The following is a 20,447-nucleotide window of genomic DNA, read 5'->3' on the forward strand; positions in this document are numbered from 1 at the left end:
ATGAATGTACAAATGTGCTTTACACAATTGATGTTATGTATGGATTGTGATAAGAGTTGTATGAGCCCCTAATAAAATGATTAAAAAACAAAAAAGAACATTCCAACTGGGTCTTGCTGAAGACTTCAGTGGAGCAGCCTAAGTTGCCAAATAAAGCAAATGTCTTTCCTCAGACGGACGTTTCCACCTTTCCAAAGATGAAAGGTGGAGGGGGAAGGCAAAACCAGTTTTAAGAGCTTGCAAATCCCAATGACACTAAAAAGTCAAAGCAGAAAGGCTGTTAATTTAGTTTGTTTCATAAAATCTCTCTTTCTTACAAATCTCAACAATCAGTTCTCTGAAATGTCTAAAGCCATCCCCCTGCCCTTGTGCCTATCTCCACTCCTTCCCGCCTGTCAGCACGAGAGTAGTGCCCCACTCCCTGCCTCCCTAACTCCTCCCTGCCACTCGTCCTTTGCCTCATCCCACTGGATTCCCACAGCAGGACTGTGCATCCTCCCCCCTGCTCCTAGTTTTGTCCACCTCCCATCTGTTCTCCAGAAGCCAGTCTTCTAAGTATAAATGTCATCATGTCACTTCCCTCTTAAAACCTTTCAGTGGATTCCCAGGACCCTCCAGAGAATGTCTAACCTGACATAGGGCACAAAGCTTCATAATCTGACTGCTGCAAATCTCTCCAGCCTCTCTGTAGACATCCCGGTCTCTTTCCCACTCTAGGCCGCAGCTATGGTGAACTTGCAGTTTCTCCAGTAAGTCAAGCAATTTTTTTTACCTCTATACAGCATTCTTTCTTGCCCCCAAACCTTTCTCCACCTCAGGCTTCACACTCTTGTCTGGCTAACTAATCTCTCTTCACGTCTCTGCTTAGAAATCACTTCTGGGAAGACTTGCCTAACCACCACCCTTTCTCCCTGCCCAAAGCGATCTCACGCACCCTTTGCATCCGTGTACCACTGAGAGAGGACCTGCTCATTTGTCCACAGTGCCTTTCCAGTGCGTCACCCCAGCACCTGCCACCAGTTTAGCCTGAAGCAGCTGCACAGTGAATGTACTCACTCCCATCACTAATGCCAAGGATCGGGTTCAGACGACAGTCTAGAAAAATGCTTTTGAGTCTCAGAAAGAAAGACTGAGGATAAACTAAAATCCTAATGAATGAATTGCTGTTTGTTAAAATTGGGTGATAGGCACAGAAAGGTTCGATATACTATTTGCCCCATTACAGTAATGTTTGAAATTTCCATAGCAGTAAATTGAAACAACAACAACAACAAACTAGTCCTAGCTACAGACAGAAATGCAGGTGATGCGTTAGATGTGAGTAAGTGCCTGGACGTGTCTACAGAGGAGAGGTCAGCAGCAAAGAAGATGCAGGATCATACCCTGAATTTTGTTGTCAAAAAACACATATGTTGTTTGTTCATCTTGAATTTTTTTCCATTCAATCCGTGGGTCATGTGTCTGTGAATCCGTAATAATACAAGACAGTTCCACACCTAATAAGAGAAAAAAAGAAGAACTCTAAGGGAATATGGAATAAGTCTAGGTTCCATGTACACCCGGGTCTACACACTATGTCTAGTTTAAGAGAAGTCTTCCCTACAGTTGGAAAACAGTCGTCCCCAGGGTCCAAGAGACAGTATAGATAATGAGCAAGGAACAGACTCTCCCTCAAAACCCCTCCAGTCAATAAGAAACGCCTTTGCATGCTTTGTATGCATCAAGCCAGGCCAGGAATCAATGAACAACCAGCCCAGAGCTCACTGTTGGCCACTTGAAGCAATGGTGCACTGACTGAATGCATGCCACATATGTTGAGAAGGTGTCCTAAACATCTATCTGGCATGATATGTATACTTATTTTTGTCCTGGGTTGGCTACAAGCTGGCTAAATGGCCCATTACAATGGATCCACGCTTCCAGTAGGGCCTCCCTTGTACAACCAACCAACCAACCAACCAACCCCGTCTTCTAGTTCAGGCTGACTCATAGCTATGCTACAGATTAGAACCACCCCACCCCACCCCCTTTATAAAAGCAGACTGCCGTATCTTTCTTCCATGGAGCGCCTGGTGGGTTCCAACCACCAACCTTTCCATCAGCAGTCAAGAGCTTTAACCACTGTGCCACCAGAGTTCCGTGTCTCCCTGGACTTACTTTCGAATTCCTGCACCACTGGGCTTCGGTTGCTGGATTTCAGATCCACAGTCCCCATCAAGCAGCCTGAAGGGAGAGAGGAAAGTAAAATCAGAGACAGTGCACCCTAAAACAGCAGCAGAACCTATGGGTGAGCTCACGTTTCCCCCTTTTCTTTTTTATCGTTTTATTGGGGACTCATACAACTCTTATCACAATCCATACATACATCAATTGTGTAAAGCACACTTTTACATTCATTGCCCTCATCATTCTCAAAACATTTGCTCTCCACTTAAACCCCTGGCATCAGCTCCTCATTTTTCCCCCTCCATCCTCGCTCCCCCCTCCTTCATGAACCCTTGATAATTTATAAATAATTATTTTGTCATATCTTGCCCTGTCCGACGTCTCCCTTCACCCACTTTTCTGTTGTCTGTCACCCAGGGAGGAGGTCACACATAGTTCCTTATAATCGGTTCCCTCTTTCCAACCCACTCTCCCTCTACCCTCCCAGTATCGCCACTTACACTACTGGTCCTGAAGGGATCATCCGCCCTGGATTCCCTGTGTTTCCAGTTCCTATCTGTACCAGTGTACATCCTCTGGTCTAGCCAGACTTGCAAGGTAGAATTCAGATCATGATAGTGGGGGTGGGGTGGGTGTAGGAAGCATTTAGGAACTAGAGGAAAGTTGTATTTTTCATCACTGCTACATCACACCCTGACTGGCTCGACGTTTTCCCCTTCTAAGGAAGACACAGTCACCAACCATAGAGTTTGGAAAATGATTATATTCCACACCAAAGCCTCTGACATATAGCAAGTTACCAGCTCTCTCCCTCAGCCCAGATTTCACTAGACAGAGGTCTGAGAATTCATTTCCCTCATAGTCCCCAGAATATGCTTTACAGCTTTAGGAATTTCCTGTTAAGGTCTTCTCTCTACATCAAGTCATCAGCTCCATCAACATTTATTATGGGGACTGACAGGGACCTTCATCTCCCATCCTTCCCTCTCCACTACGCTTACCACCCGACTGTGGCACCCTCAAGTTCATATGACACTTTCCGCTCTCACTTTAACAGCACATTCTGGGTATAATTCCCAACCTGGTAAACACCCACCTCCCTATAGTCCAGACCATCCATAAAAAGTTTCCAACAAGTTTTGATGAGGTGAAAAAAATAGCACAAAGCTAAATTTATACTGTTGAGAGAATCAAGATACACTGCTTGAATGGCAATCCCTTTCAAAACTAGTACAAACAGAGAAGCAGACAGACTTTGGGACTCTACTTAAATCCTACCTCAATACAAGAATGGTTTGTTCTAATAATGTAGCAATGTAGGATACTCATCTCCCGACATGATTGCTGAAGACAAAGCGGGTACATAAGCAAATGTGGTGAAGAAAGCTGATGGTGTCTGGCTATGAAAAGATATAGCATCTGGGGTCTTAAAGGCTTGAAGGTAAACAAGCGGCCATCTAGCAAGGAAGTAATAAAGCCCACATGGAAGAAGCATGCCAGCCTGTGTGATCAAGAGGTGTTGATGGGAAAAGGTATCAGAAGTTCAAAAATAAGCAATCAAACTAATGTGAAGGAACATAGGCAAGGTGGAGACCCAAAGCCCATGTGTAAATTAATTGGACAGTGCTTCACAGAAGGGCCACACAGAAAGGACGATATATCCAGCATGCAGTATAGCACTGATGAAACACACACTTATCCTCTAGTTCTTTAAAATTTCTTCTTCCCACTGTTAGGGCCCAAGTGTTGCCTCACTAATCTTGACAGTCCCACGTATGTGCACAAGTACAACCAAGATCTTTTGATGCACAAAATCTAAGATAGAGTTTCCCCTCAGAAACAGGAAGGCGAGTATTGCCTTCCTGAGGATACACGGAGGGGGGTGCAGGGGGAGGGGGGACAGATAGCTATGATGACTGTGCTTCATATTCCTCTTGTGCTTCAACAAATATTAGAAAGATTCCTTGACTAGTGCCCAGAGACCCTCAAGACTTGAAGGACTGCCAGTGTATTAGCTGTCTCATGGAAGTGAGCTGAAAACAGGCTGGACATTTCTCACCTAAACTTGGAGACAGCTCACGCAGAGGTACAAGACTCTAACTTAAGGGCTTCTACAAAACGAAGCCATCCTCAGAGGTGACCTTCATAAGGAAACCCCTCATGAAGACTCCTGATCATAGTTCATTAAGCCATCTGTGATAGGTAGGTTGATTGTGCCAACCTGGCCAATGAACACATGTGGGATTAATTGAGGGTGAGCCTCTCCTGTCTTGTCTCTTGCTCTTTGATGATTGGACCAGTGCGCGGCTGCCTTAGCTGGTTCTCTGCTTCAACTTGAGAGCTACACTACCTTTGGGACACCCAACCAGTGGACTGTGTCGCTGTAGTTTGAGGTTCCTTCAAGACCTGCTTTGCCACGCTACTGGAGTATATATCACTTGAGCTGGGGACTGTCAGACGCTGTCATCTGGCTGACTGTTGTTGACCTGCCTTGCTGTTTGCTGCCTGTGGCCAGATTGCCTAAAATGTTCTACAGAGGACTCAGCTGTCTGCTTCCTTGATTTGCACCCAGAGGCCCTCAAGACTTGAAGGACTGCCAGTGTATTAGCTGTCTCACGGAAGTGAGTTGCATTGAGCCATTTGTACTGCTCTATCGACAAATTAACTGTTTATTTCTTATGTTGTATATATCTATCTATATAAATATATATATAATCGTTAAGTGTCCTGGTTTTGTTTCTCTAGAGAAACTTGTCTAACATACCATCTAAAGAATGTATGCAGGGAGGCAAATACCCGAGTTGCTTTCTCAATCCTTCTACATTTATTTGGTTGATCACATCAATTTGTTTCCTTTTCTGGTCTTATTTAATAGTCTATTAAATAAGTAATAGGATTAGGTTCTTCCTATTTAATAAGACCTCACTAATTCTAGCAAGAGAAGCCCTGGTGGCGTAGCAGGTTACCCGCTGGGATATTCATCACAGAGTCCGTAGTTCAAAACCACCAGCAGGCCCATAGAAGAAAGATGAGGCTTCCTACTTCTGTAAAGATTTGGTCTTGGAAACCCACAGGGGCAGGTCTACTTTGTCTTATAAGGTCACTATGCATTGGGGGCCACATGATGGAAGCAAGTTGTTTTTGTTTTGTTTTGTTTTGTTTTTTAATTCTAGCAAAAACCTCAAAGAGTCTAATAAAAGGAACTGAAAAACAAAAGTACAAAATATTTTGCTTTAACTTTCTAAAACACCTGTTTCCACAGAAAGTGTAGACCCAGGACAAGTGAGGACATTTATTTTTGTTTGGTGAACGATGGGCTTTTCCTGGAGGCTGGACGTGCAGTTGCTTGTGCCGATCATATGAAACAATTTGTCCCAAGAATATTTAAGAATACAGGGCTACTCAAGAAAAATGAAAGGCCAGCTTCAGTGATAATCCCTAACAGCTGAGCCCAGGTTTGACAGGGCTCCGTGCTGAGAGTCCTTTCTTAGATTCTCATTCTACTTATGGGCAGTAGCTAAATTTATAAGTGTTCTATAATCTTTACATTTCCTAGTCCAAATAGCCCAGCATACAGTTTTAAATTTAGTAATAGCTTCTGAAAAACACTGGTGCTGGGAAGACTGGAAGCCATGAGCCTAACACTTGAACATGTTTTTATATATTTTACCTCATTAATGATGTTAGATTTGCATATGTTCATTTGTATAATTAAGAAAGTTTGATACACGAAAGCCGAGAGAAGGAAGCGAGGTGGGGGGGGAGCAGCTGATAGCTCTTATGACAGCATAATCCCACTCAAGGGGAGCGAGCAACAGAATTGCAACAACAACAGCAACCAAAATAAATAAAAATAAGGGGTCCTGGGTGGGGTGTGTGGAGGAGGAGGGGATAAAGGAAGCTGATCTCAAGGAGTTCAAGAAGAAAGAAAATGTTTTGAAACTGACTGTGGTAGCAATTGTACAATACTGCATGATATGATTGAACGATGGGGTGTTATGATATCTGTAAAAGTTCCTGATAAAATGATTAAGAAAATAAAACAAAGATTACAAGGATTTGGCCTGACAGTAAAGCTGTTTTTGAGTGCCTTGCCTCTGGCTAGAGTGATCTGCCCAAGAGGAGAAACTCTGCGGATGAGTTTTGGGCTCCCACTGTCCCCCATTGGCTTCTACAGACTGGTGTTCACAATTTAAACTCTCATACTTTTCCCTTTGTCATATTTGAATTTGGTTATTTTCATCTTTGGATCACACAGCTGGTGTGCTTCTTTCATGTGGGCTTGGTTGACTCCCCGCTTAGATGGCTGCTTAGATGAATACAAGCCCCCAGACACTACGCTGATTGACAGGCAGGCATCATCTGCCCTCTTCACCACATTTTCATGAAGGTGAGTATGGAGCAGGGTCATGTTATCAAAGCCAACTGTTCTTGGATTGGGGCTAGAGTTGAGTGAGAACCCAGAATCCATCGGCTTCTCCCTGGAATATGAAGGGCACCGGTTTACTTTAAAATCAAAACCCTGTAAGACCAACAAACCAGCAAATAAAAAAAAGCCCAAAACACACAAACTAAACGCAGGAAAACACACACAGGAACAGAAAAGTAAAACATTGTCAAGCATCCCCCTGGCGTATAAAGTGATTGCACTGATAATGTCACCAATTTTCCAGTGGCAGAGCCCTCCAGACCCTGTGGGTAGGAAGAGTCTTTGCAAGCACAGCCCCAGAGTTGTTGCTCTGCAGTCTGATCTCCTATTCGACTGAGCTCTGTTTATCTGCAGTATGGGGATTGGTGCCAGGAGGAAACTTCCTGGATCAATTCTTCCAAGTTCAGGTCCCTGCTCAAAGATCCGAGCCTGTCATGTCACTGTGAGGGGGGGCATTGAGGTACAAAACATATGGTGATTCTGGGTCCCCTTCCATGGGACACCCACCAACCTAGGGGTTACCCCCAAGGTCCAATGACCGCCACTTCCACAGCCCTGGCATGGCCACTCTGCTTCCTCTGCCCTCCAAGTATCCCAGTCCTCAGTCCACGGGTGCAGTTGTCTCCCAGTTCTGGGGCTGGTTATCTGAATTCAGGCACTACATGCGTGCTTCAAAGGCTCTAGAGCAATGTTTCCCAAATTTATTTTGCCTACTGTCCCCTTTTCAGAAGAAAATATTACTCTGTGCCCCTCTGGCAATGGAAAGCTTTTGTACTGCAGCCCATAATGTATGTACTATAAAGTAGGTATCTGCCTTAGTAGCCCCCTGGATCATTCCAGCACGCCCCCAGGGGCGTGGTCTCGCCCACTTCGGGAAACACTGTCCAAGAGGAAGTCTTTTAAGTCTCTCTCCGCTTCTTGTCTGACCATGTATTTGAGGTTTTTAACAATGCTGTCCCACCACTCGTCTGTCACTGTGTCGCACGCACTGTGAGGGCTTGGGTGTTGCTGTGATGCTAGAAACTCTGCCTCTGGTATTTAAGTGACAGAAGGGTTCCCAATTGTGGATGGGTTTAGCAGAGCGTCCCAACTAAGGATCAGCCTGGGAAGAAAGAATAGGCTGCTCTTCCTGTAGCAGTCTCGGGTCGTCTGCCTAAATATAAACAGGTCGATACTTGACCCAGAAAACCCTACAAAACCGTGCAAATCAACAAGTTCAAATCTTCAGATCCACTTTAAGAACACTGTGAAACTACCCAGGCCATCAGAGGTGTGCATACCCAGAAAGCCACCAAGTATCTGAAGGATGTCATTTTGTAAGGCATGTGTGCCATTTTCATGCTACAAGAGGAGTTGGTAGTTGTGTCCAGGCCAAACTCTGGGGTTAGATACAGGGTCAGCGCCCCAAAAGAGTGCTGAATTTTTTCTGCACATGGAATTTGAAAGCCTGAGTATCTTTTTCTGCCCTCACTCCAACACAGTGGGAGCAACCAGCCAATCTCATGATACTAAGGTGACCAGACGTCCCGCTTTTGGCGGGACAGTCCCAATTTTTGGCCTTTTAAAAAAGTCTCAATTTTTGGAAAGAATGCACGACAAGCTAGGGAACGGTCTATTTGGTCCATGTAGACCAAATTTTTAATCAAGAACACCCCCCACACACACCCCGGTCAATGGTGTCCCGCTTTACATCTGGTCACCTTACATTCTACCCCTTGGTTTGTGAACAGGGTTGCTCTAGTTGTTGACAGATGCCATGACAACAGGATGAAACATTGCTCAGTCCTGCTCCATCCTCACAACTGTTGCTCCGCTTCAGCCCATGGTCGCAGCCTCTGTGCCAATCCAAGTCCTCGGGCCCATCCTCTTCCCGCTGACCTTCCGAACTCCTTGTCCAGCTCTCACCTGCAGACGACGCTTCTGAAATACCTACCATTCATTGCTGGGGTCAGGTCCATCTTAGTCCTCAGAGTGAGCACATCATTGCTCTTTAAAGCTTCAAAGACGTCTGTGCACTAGATCTGTCCAATGCAATACATCATTTGATTTATTGACTGGTGCTTCCATGAGCAATGATGATGGACCAAGATGAAACCCTTGGCAACTTCAGTATTTCCTCCACTTATTGTGATGTACCTATTGTTCCAGTTGTGAGGATTTGGGTTTTCTTAATATTTAAGTTACAAGCCGCACTCAAGGCTGCAGTTTTCTGCACATCACAGGTTGTTAATGAACCTAGCTCCAATCCTAATGTCGCCTCATTCTTCATCTAATCCAGCTTCTCTGATTATTTGCTCAGCATACAGATTAAATAAGTATGATGAAAGAACAAAGAAAAATCAAAAACTAGTTTTTTAACACTTCTCCAACAACTTCTCATGATTAAAAAAAAAGCAGGTAAGTATGAATAAAAAAACTTCCTCAACTTGATAAATAATATCTACAAAAAGCCTATAGTTAGTACCATACTTAATGTTGAAAGACTGTATTCTTTCTCTCTCAGTATTCATAACAAGACAAAGATGTCTTCTGTCACCAGTCGTATCCAACATACTGTCGGCAGGGACAGCCAGTGCAATCAGGGAAGACGAGGCGTACAGATCTGAAAGGAAGATGTAACGTGGTCTCTTGTTTATGTACTGCATACTGACCTTTGTAGGCAATCCCAAGAAATCCACAAGAGGACTCCTACAACTTACAAGCAAGTTCAGCAAGGTCACTAAATATTAGCTGCATTTATGAATTTTTTTCCAACAGTTTTCTTGGCAGATAATTCACATACCAGACAATTCAATAGTTCAATCACATCAAGTACAATCACCACCACAATCAGTTGTGGAACATTTTCTTCATTCTTGTACTCATAGTATTACCCCGTCCTCTTTCCCCAAACCTCCCCTGCCATACTCCCTGGCAGCCTTTCTTTATACAGTGCTAGGAGAAAACACATGCAAAATGATCACAGTGAGGAACCACAGACTGGATTTTATTTTAAACTATAACACCATCTATTATTGCTCCAAAAATGAAACACTTAGGTGTAAATAGAACAAAGCACCTACAGGACTTATATTCTGAAAGCCACCAAACACTGATGAAGGAAAGAAAAGAAATTAATATAGGTACATGCCATGATTAAGGAGGAGAAGAATCAGCAAGTAAAGATGTCAATATCCCCCAAATTGTTATATAGGTTTAATGCAATCTCTGTCAAATCTCAATAAGAATTTTTTTTATAGATACATACAAGATCATTCCAAAATGTACATGCTGTTCTGACTTACTTTTGTGTTACTTTGGCTAGGTTGTGGTACCAAGTGATTCAATTAAACACTAGCCTCAGGTGTTGCTGTGAAGTTATTTCATATACTTGATTAACACTTACAATCAGCTGATTTTCAGTTAAGGAGATTATTCCTGTTAATGTAGATGGGCCTCATTTAGTCAGTTGACAGGCATTAAACAGATTTTCCAAGGAAGATGAAATCCAGTCTGAAGACTATAATGTCAACCCTGACCAGAGTTTCTAGCCTGATGACCTGCCTTACAGCCAATTTCTTGAGTTCAATGTTTCTTTTTCTCTCTAAGCAGATGGGTAAGAAAGACATTGTGTGTGTGTGTGTGTGTGTGTGTGTGTGTGTGGAAAACCCTGAATTATACATATGGAACATTAAAGAAACTAGAATAGTTTAAACATTTTAAAATATAATAAACTGGGAGGAACCACTTTTCCCTATATCAAAAGTTATTATTACTCTAAACAAGACTGCAGGAGCCCTAGTGGGTTATGATCCCCAAGGTCAGCTGTTTGAAACCAGAAGCTGCTCCACAGAAGCATGAATGTTTATAGCAGCTATTAATAATAGCCGAGGAGCCCTGGTTGGGGAGTGGGGTATACACTGAGCTGCTGTGATAGGTAGGTCTATTGTGCCAACCTGGACAACAGGAACATGGATTAATAAGGTTGCAATTTGACTGGAAGGCAAAGAGATAAGTGGCTCAGCAAGGCCTGCCCCTCTCTCTCTTACTCTCTGGTGATGGACTGGCTTTTGGCTGCTTTAGCAAGTTCTCCGCCTCAACTTATGAGCTACACTACCTGTGGGACAGCAAACCCATGAATCGTGTTGCTAGAGCTTGAAGTTCCTTCAAGACCTATGGTACCACACTGCTGGTATATACATTGCTTGAGGCTGGTGGAGCCTGTCATCTTGCATTGCTTGAGTTCACTATCCCATCTGGGCTTCCTTCACTAAGCTTCTGAGCTGCTGACAGTTGGTGACCCGCCCTGCTGCTTGGTGCCTGTGGCCAGACTGCCTCCATTGCCGCAGGAAAGATTCAGCTGTCTGCTTCCTTGATCTTGGACCCATCAGCCCTCCTGAGTTGAAGGACTTCCAGTACATTAACTGTTCCATGGAAGTGAGTTGAACTGAGCCCTCTGTATGGCTGTGTGGCCTAATTAGCTGTTATATTCCATACATATATTTTAGTCATAAGCGTCCTGGTCTTGCTTCTCTAGAGAACCTGTCTAACACAGCTGCTAACCACAGTGTCAGCAGTTTGAAACTGCCAGCAGCTCTGCTGGGGAAGACAAGGCTTTCTACTCCTATAAAGAGTTACAGTCTCTGAAAGCCACAGGGGAAGTTCTACCCTGTCCTATAGGGTTAGGTATTCTATGAGTCAGAACTGACTCAATGGCAGTGAGATTTTGTGGGGGGTTTTCTAATTAATAATAGCCAAATATTGAAGAAAACCTAGATGTTCTTCAATGGGTGAATGGTTAAACAAATTTGGTCCACCCTTACCAAATGATATTATACAGCAAAACCCCAAAATTAAAAAAAACCAAGAATGAACAAATGATACTAATCACTGGGATGGGTATTAAGGATACTAATAAAGTTAATCTCAAATGTCACTATTATTGTTTACACCATATAACATGTTTTAAATGACAAAAATGATGAAGTTGGATGTGCACAGCAGCACTCCAATTAACAAAATAAGGTGATATATTCCAGATCTAGTTTCAGCCAGCCCTGAAACCACAAGCCTGCCACAGAGAAAGTGGTCCAAATGCCTATGGACCCCACTCCTGCTACATTACTGCGGTAGTTACATAAACTAGTGTCAACTTGAGGATATTAGGAGCGAAGAGATGCAGTCTAGCCTGACAATCAGGTCACAGCCTGATGATGCCTCTTTGTGGGCACGGCATTCTCATGAGGATTCTGGGAACTTCCTCTCTCTCTTCCAGGAGGCGGGCAATACTTTCTCTCTGCCTTCGTCTTCCTGCAGACAAGCCAGGTAGAAGTATGCTGAGACCTGAGTGAGTCATGAGGTAGAGACCTGCAGAGACCCCTGTGATGCTTCCACTTGCCATCGGATCCACAAGAGTTTTCACCCACCAGCCTGTGATCTTCCTACACTAGGCATCATTGCATGTGCTGAGTGAGTCTGAAGAGGAATTTATAGACTAGTGTTGGACATAGGGCTAAAATCAGACTTACGGACTTGATCTGGACTGGGCTGGGATGTGTTCTTAATATACAATTGTTCTTTGATATAAAGCTCTTTCTTACACACATATGAGTATCTCTGGATTTGTTTCTCTGGTCAACGCAGATTGACACAATTACCTTCTCTCCCAGGGCCACTCCTATGAACCCATAGGCAAAAACTCAGGCCTGTTTACAAATGGTTCTACCCAATATACAGGCACCACGAGGAAGTGTATAGGTATAACTATCTTCATGTCTTCATGGTGTGTTACTTATAAACAGCATATTGATGGGTCCTGTTCTTATCTGCCACTCTCTGTCTCTTCACTGGTATATTTTTTCTGTTAACATTCAGTGTGGTTATTGATATGCATGTGTTTTGTTACTATCACTTTGCTGTGTATTTGTAGCACTGATTTCTTTGATCTTCATAAATTTCATTTGTTTGTGGATTTTCTTGTCCTTTTCCCCTTTTTGGTTATTGTCCTTTTTACTAGGTTTTTCTCATTGTCTTCTCTTTTTTCTATTTAGATGAGTGTGTTAGTCAGGGTTGACTAGAGAAACAAATTCATAGAAACTCATCTGTGTTTAAGGAATAGATTTATGCACAAAAGAAGTTGAATATTGAGAAAACATCCCAGCCTAGTCCAGACCAAGTCCATAAGTCCAATATTAGCCCATATGTCCAATACCAATCTATAAAGTCCTCTTCAGACACATAACACATGCAATGACACCGAATGCAGGAAGATCACAAGCCAGTGGGTGGGAAGTGTTGTGGATCCAGTGGCATTGTAAGCATCTCAGCACTGGGAGGGGTGTCCCCGTGGCTTGTCAGCTGCAATGTCTCCCAGGGAGTGAATGGAGAGAGAGTGTCTACCACTTCCAGGGAGGAATACCGGGGTTCCCAGAATCCCTGGGAGAAGGCCATGCCCACCAAGCGGTCTCATTGGCTAGGACCTGATTGACAGGCTACACTCTACCCCTTCACTCTTTATCCTCTCAAATTGACAACAGACTATATAACTACCACAATGTGAGGTTTTCCATTATCTTTGAAGTTCTCTGGCTATTTATTATTCTCTTCCCCTATTGAAGACAGTCTGTTCTCTCTTGTAAACTACTTGTCTTCCTTCTCCTTAGAATGTTTTAGATCTATAATTTTCCCTCTATTTTCTTTGTGTTGGTTTTCATTGAAAATTGTTATCTCTGGTTCCCTACTTTTAGTCTTGTGAGTTTGTTTTATTTTGAATACTGCTTTAAGTGGGTTGATTTCTGAGTGGTGATGTCTTGTATGTTGGTTGCAAGTTTACATCTGCTATTGTTGATTCTCTGTCGAAAGGACTCTCCTTCATACTTTTATAAAGTTGGCCTTGTTTTTATAAATTCCTTTTAATTTCCTATTGTCTGGAAATGCCCTTATTTCTCCTACATGCTTAAAGGATAATTTTGCTGGATATAAGATTCTTGGTTGGCTTTTAATTTTCTTTCAGATTTTTATAAATGTCACATCATAGTCTTCTTGCTCGCATGCTTTCTGCTGAAAAAATATGAGCTTACTCTTATTGGTTTTCCTTTGTAGATAACTGTTCTTTTTGCCCCCCCCCCCCCAAGCTTCTCTCAGGATACTGTCCTTGACCTTGATATTGGAAAGTTTGATTACACTATGTCCTGAAGGGATCTATCCTGTTTGGGGTTCTTGGGCAGTTATTTTCAGTTATTTTCTCCTCTTTTAACCTGTTATGGAAGTTTTCTTCCAGAATTCTTTCTATTATTTTCTCTTGGGTTTGTTTCTTCCTGTTCTAGAATTCCAGTGAGATGTAAGTTATTCTTCTTAATAATGTCTCACACAATTCTTAGGCTTTCTTCAAATGTTTTGCTATTCTTGCTCATTGTTCTCATCGGTTGCATCAAGCTCAGAAGCAACAAAGCCCACATGGAAGAAGCACACCAGCCTATGCAACCACGAGGTGTCGAAGGGATCAGGTAAAAGGCATCATCAGAAGAAAAAATCTCACCATAGTGAATGATGGGGGGAGTGCGGAGTAGAGATCCAAAGCCCATTAGTAGGCCATTGGAGATCCCCTTGCAGAGGGGTCCCGGGGAGGAGATGAGCCAGTCAGGGTGTTATGTAACAACGATGAGAAATACAACTTTCCTCTAATTCCTAAATATTTCCTCCCCACTCCCACTACCATGACTCGAGTTCGACCTTGCAAGTCTGGCTAGATCAGAGGATGTACACTGGTACAGATAGGAACTGAAAATACAGGGAATCCAGGGCAGATGAGCCCTACAGGACCAGTAGTGTAAGTGGCAAAACAGGGAGGATAAAGGGAGAGTGGGTAGGAAAGAGGGAACCAATTACAAGGAACTATATGTGACCTCCTCCCTGGGGGACAGACGACTGAAAAGTGGGTGAAGGGAGACGTCGGACAGGGCAAGATATGACAAAATACCAATTTATAAACTATCAAGGGCTCATGAGGGAGGGGGGAGCGGGGAGAGAGGGGAAAAATGAGGAGCTAATGTTGGGGGTTTAAGTGGAGAGAAAATGTTTTGAGAATGATGTACAAATGCGCTTTACACAATTGATGTGTGTATGGATTGCGATAACAGTTGTATGAGCCCCTAATGAAATGTTTAAAAACAAAAGAATAGTGATATTTGTATTAATGCTCACTAACTTAGCTTTCCATTGCTTTAATTTAATTTAGTTCTATTGCTTTTCTCTTTCAAAGTGCTGCCAGTTCTAATTATCTTATCATCAATCTTTTGGATCTCCATCTCCCCTATCGTGGAGAGCTGTGCACAACTGTAGCTGGCATCCCTTTCCTTCAGCTCTGAGGGTTTCTCAACTCAAGGTCACTGAGTTGATTCAGAGTCATCGTGCATCAGCATAAACTCCATGGCAGTGAATGTGAGGGTTTAAGGAGGAGAAAAAGACTTCTGTTGATGTTAGCTTCGGGCCATAGTAGAGTGTGCCCCAACAGGGAATTAGCCTTCATTGTCTACTCTGTTGGTTCAGTAGGAATAAAGTTATTCATGAAGATAATAGAGAAAGAGTCTATAGCCACATAGAGTCTATAGCCCCAGTCTACTCTGGGCCTGTACCTCCTCCTCATACTTGGGACCCCTGGAAAAACAGGGCTGGTCCCGCGTCTGCTCCCTCCTCCTTCCAGGCATCATCCTATGCTCTTCAGAACCAATTCTCTGGGATGGGGAGTATTTTTTCTTTCCTGTTGATTTTCTCCATGTTAATTGTAGAGGGATTTTGTCATGCATGTGACTGTGTGGCCACCTTGACCAGGAAGACCATTTCCCTCAGTTTTACTCTAAGCCTTCAACCTAGTGCCAGCACTTTAGGGTCTAAGTTAGTTTGGAAAGGTATGATGAAGTCTGTGCATTGATACAACTTTCAATAAATTTAATTCTTTTGGGGGAAACTGCTAGAGATTGACTAAGAATTACAACAATCTCTGGGTTCCAAGAGAAAAGAAAAATGTAAGTGGAGGAAAGGGTTAAAAATACAAGAGGGAAAGCTTTTCGTTAATTAAGAGCAGTTACATAATCTGACTTTGAATTATAGAATGTTACACACAATATAAAACAGATCACACAAAACACACCACCTTGAGTATTCAAAGCAGCAGTGCACTGTTAAGACATTAAAAAAAGGAAGTAATTTTACAACCTGCAACCAGACAAAGTCAGCAAGGGTGGAATGATAGAAATTAAAGTGCTATAAGGAAGTTAGGAATGCAGAAAAGGTATTACTTAAGATGATATCTATGCCCCAGGTGTCCTTATTATTGTTAGGCTTATTATCATTATTAACTTTTAAAAAAAATGATCTTTTAATAATACAAAAAAACTCTCTGGGAACCATCATATAAGTTGTTTTGGTTATACGCCCAATTGATCTATGAAGACATTATTAGTTTTTTGAGGGTTTTTTGTTGTTGATGGTAATTTGTTTTTTTATAATGAGGAAACCCTGGCACTGAATTTTTTTAAAAAACATTTTATTGAGGGCTCTTAGCAGCCCTTGTAACAATCCATGTGATGCCAACATCAATATGTTGCCATCATTATTTTACAATCATTTACTTTCTATTGAGCTCCTGGTGTCAGCTTCACCCCCCCTCATGGCCCCTTGATAAATTACAAATTATTATTATTATTATATTATTTTCATATCTTGCACCAATCGCTGTCTCCATCCCCCCACGATTTCTGCTGTTCACCCCCCTGGGGTGGCAGGAGGGGCAGGTTATATGTAGACCATCCCAATTGGTCTCCCCTTCCTCCCCTCCTCTTGGCACTGAAATTTTAAATGGTTTGCCTAAGATCACAAAGTAAGCAGTGATTTAAAAAAAAAAATTAGCATGGGTTTTCCTCATTACAAACACTCTTTTCATTTGGAAAATGTCTTCAAATGAGATAAACTGAGCCAGGATAAATTACCAAAAGCCTATCACAGACTTTCACATAACAGGATAATCAGGGTCTGTGGTAGATACATAATCGGTTGTCAATTTGAGGATTAAGAGTGTAGGGGTGGAGCCTAGCCTGTCAATCAGACCGTAGACAATGAAGCCTCTGTGTGGGCATGTCTTTCTCCTGAGAATTCTGGGAAATCCGTACTTCCTCCTTGGAGGCTGGAGACATCTCTCCCTGTACTCCCTGGGAGGCATAGCAGCTGACAAGACACATGGAACTGCGCTAGTGTCCGGAGTTGGAGAAGCCACATGGACCTGCCCTGATGCAACCAGACCTCCGAAGCTGGAGAAGCCGCGTAGAGACCCTGACAGCGCTGATGCTGACAGCGCCCCTTGGACCCAGACTTTCGCCCTCTGCACCGCGCCACGAGAAGAGGGCGCTGGAGGCTGACGCTATGGAAGATGGGCAGCTTTCTGACTCGGATTCCAACATGACAGTCGTATCCAGCGACAGGGCCCTCCCGGGGCTGAAAGTACTAGGTGGAGACATTGCTGTGGGGCCCTTCCAGAATACTGCATCAGCGTGTGCACCAGTATCCCATTATCGAAATATTAAAAGTATGGATTCAAGCGACGAGAGTGTCTCCGATTCCGACGATGACCACTCTGTTTGGAAACGAAAGCAACAGAAATGTTTTAATCCTCCTCCCAAACCAGAGCCGATTCCGTTGGAACAGAGCAGCCAGGAACTGTGTGTTGCTGGGAAAAAGATCAACAACATATGGGGTGCTGTCCTACAGGGGCGGAATCAAGATGCAGGGGCCACTGAACTTGGTATCTTGGGAATGGAGGGCACTACTGATAAAAGCAGACAGTCTGAGACAATTATTTGCTTACTAAGAAACTTACGAGGGCATCTGAGGGGCATACAAAAGAATTAGCCAAAGAGTTAGATGAATATATGCGCAGCGGCAGAAAAGCAGCAGAAGAAAACGGACAAATGCTCTCAAATGCAAACGCTCTCAAATGTTCTGTGAAAGACAGAACAGGGCACAGAGCAGACATGAATTATAAAGGCCAATAGGAGATCTCCGAGGAAGATTCCCAAGAGAAAGTAGCTGATGAAATCTCCTTCGGGTTACAAGAACCAAAGAAAGCCTCAGTGAATAGTGAAGATCACTGGGACTAAGAAGGCGCTTGAGCTTCTGATGGAAACTACTGAAGTTGAGCAAGTCTTTTCATAATGGATGGTAGTCGGAGAAGAACACCAGGTGGAGTTTTTCTAAATCTTCCGAAAAACACTCCTAGTATCAGCTGAGAACAAGTTCAGAGCATTTCCTACATTGAGAATCAAAAGGAATATGAAAAGCAAAAAAGCTGCTCGGAAGAGGAACAGGTGCTGGGGAAGAAGATGAAGCAAGCTATTAAAAGTCTCAATTTTCAAGATGATGATACATCACAAGAAACTTTTGCAAGTGATACAAATGAGGCTCTGGCCTCTCTCGATGAGCCACAGGAAGGACATGGAGAAACAACGTTGGGTACAGAGGAATCCTTTGAGGTTGATCATTCTCATGATATAGACATCTTTTAATGAATTAGACAACTTTGGACATTGTGAAGAACAAGCCTTTTAAAATTAAAATTGTAATGCTTGGTTGTACTTTGCACTGATAACCTGGAGGTGAGAGAATTGTTTTGTTTCAGATAAAATTGAATATGTAGGGCGTTAAGTGTGACTGATAGAAACAGTTAAAAAGTTCTCATGTCTGACAAAACACATTAAAATACAAAGGAAAGGATTTGATTGATAAATCTCTTGCATGTGTTAATTATAAATATCACTAGTTGATCATTTTTTTCCAGTCATGCCATCCCACTTGAAAGTTTGTTTTCCTGGATTTACCTTTGCAATGAATAACGCTTTGATTTCAAAATATCTCAACAAGAGATCTTAAGGGGACACAGAGGAGCCTTGTCACAGTGGTGAAAGTGCTCAGCTGCTACCAGTAGCGTGGTGGCTCAAACCCCACAGTGGTTCCACGGCAGACAGGCCTGACATTCTGGTGTCGAGGCGAGCCTAGAGAAGTCTTTCTACCCAGCTACGGGGCATCGCCCTGAATGAAAAAATCAGCTCACCCAACAGCAATGAAAGACAAATCGTGAAGCTATTGTAAATGCATGGAATTTGGGTTTTCTGTATTTTAAAAACGATTCGGCCATTTTACAGATAAAGACTAAAAATAAGTTGATATTGCTGCTTTTTCTATTTGTCAAGAATCAATAAATGTTAGAGCTTTTCAAAGAAGTATTAGTTCTTCAACTTGGTTTTGACTTACTTTAATTAACTTGGTCATGTACTGAATAATGCGTGTGGTCCAAACCCGTGTATTACAATGGACATGTAAAACCTAACAGCATCAGTCTGCTTTGGACTGTTTTACCTTATGTTAAAGAAGTAAGGTGTTAACTATTGTCAGGTCTGCATGACGTTCTACACTTTTATTAATGAACAAAATAAAAGTTTACTTAAGATGTAAAAAAAAACAACTTTCTACCCACTGGCCTGTGATTGCCCTGCATTCGGCATCATTGCATGTGTTTCGTGAGTCTGAAGAGGACTTTATAGATTGGTATCAGACTTATGGACTTAGACTGGACTGGGTTGGGATGCTTTCTCAATGTTCAATTCCTCTTATATATGAAACTCTTTCTAATACACATATGCGTGACCATGGATTTGTTTCTCTAGACTACCCAGACTAACACAGGGTCCCACTGATGGGAAATAGTTTGGCAAGAATTCTTTCAGGACACTTTATTTCTAGATTCTCTTTTCTACTTACCCTAGATTTAACAGAAAGCTATAGAGGAATGATTCTGAAATACTTTTTTGTACATACTTACCACTAGCCACATGACTTTTCAAAAAAAAAATTATGGAACTCTGGTTGACCAACTGAATCAACAAGTAAAAATTATCCCACAGGAAAACCTGAAATGCAAAAAATTTTTGGAAGTCTTCCTGGTTGTAAACATGGAAGAGCGAAAGTCTACAATTTCAATATAATATGGCAAATTGAAGGTGAGATATCTACAGAGAATATGAGTAGCCAAGAATCAGATTCAAGCCCACAGCTGCATGCTTTGCTGTCTTTGCTCTTTTGAGGTTTCTTCTGAAAAAGTGGCCCTCATTTTAAGCCATTAAACTGGCATTCTTGCCTTAGAAGACTTCCTGTGGCTAAAGTGTGTCAGAGAACCGCTGGTGGCACAGTGGGTTGCTCACTGGGCCACTAACCACAGGTAAGAGAGTTAACCTCACCAGTCATTCAGCAGGAGAGGAGGGTTTGGTTTTTTCTCCCATAAAGATTTATCATCTTGAAAAAATCCAGAAAAGCGGTTTGGTTTGTCCTGAAGGTTTGCTACAGGGTGGAATCAACTTGACAGCAGTGGGTTTGGTTTGAGTTTGGTGAATTGTTTTACGTTGAAATGATGAACTGATGAACGTATTTTTGACCTAGAAGAATTGGGTGACCCAATTCAGGGCAAAGGTAACCATTTACTCTCATGCTTGTAATTACATCTTCAATTCATTTCTCTGTGCTAAAACTATGAAGAAATGTGGGCCCTATTTTCAATACTCCTAATATTAAAAAAGGTTTTAATTACAATCCATAGTCCAGGTTAAGGGTAGCTCAGCTCACTGCTATTAGGTCGATGCAGGTGCAAAGTGGCCCTAGAGGACAGGGGAAACCACCCCTGAGGATTTCCAAGGCTGTAACTCTTTACAAGGAGTAGAAAGCTTCACCTTTCTCCCGAGGAATGGCTGATGGTTTTGAGCTGCTGACCTTGTTGTTGGTAGCCTAAGAACAAACAAATCAGTCTTGGAAGAAGTACACTCAGAGGCAAGGA

At 42.6% G+C, this 20,447-nt stretch overlaps 1 protein-coding gene and 1 pseudogene across 1 annotated transcript in view; one reads left to right on the plus strand and one right to left on the minus strand.

The window, feature by feature from the left end:
* JAM3 (junctional adhesion molecule 3) overlaps nt 1-20,447 on the minus strand; it is a 47,755-nt gene that overhangs the window by 10,202 nt on the left and 17,106 nt on the right. Inside the window, exons 2-3 of the mRNA XM_045295449.1 lie at nt 2,158-2,223; nt 1,383-1,496 (exon numbers count right to left, since the gene is read on the minus strand). Coding sequence (XP_045151384.1) covers nt 1,383-1,496; nt 2,158-2,223 — 180 coding nt within the window. The remainder of the gene's footprint in view (nt 1-1,382; nt 1,497-2,157; nt 2,224-20,447) is intronic.
* Nucleotides 16,913-18,129, plus strand: LOC101654347 (annotated as a pseudogene).

Source organism: Echinops telfairi, unplaced genomic scaffold (genome assembly GCF_000313985.2).
Source record: "Echinops telfairi isolate 266 unplaced genomic scaffold, ASM31398v2 ScPeMD7_5592;HRSCAF=6446, whole genome shotgun sequence".
In the NCBI taxonomy this organism is placed as follows: Eukaryota; Metazoa; Chordata; class Mammalia; order Afrosoricida; family Tenrecidae; genus Echinops; species Echinops telfairi.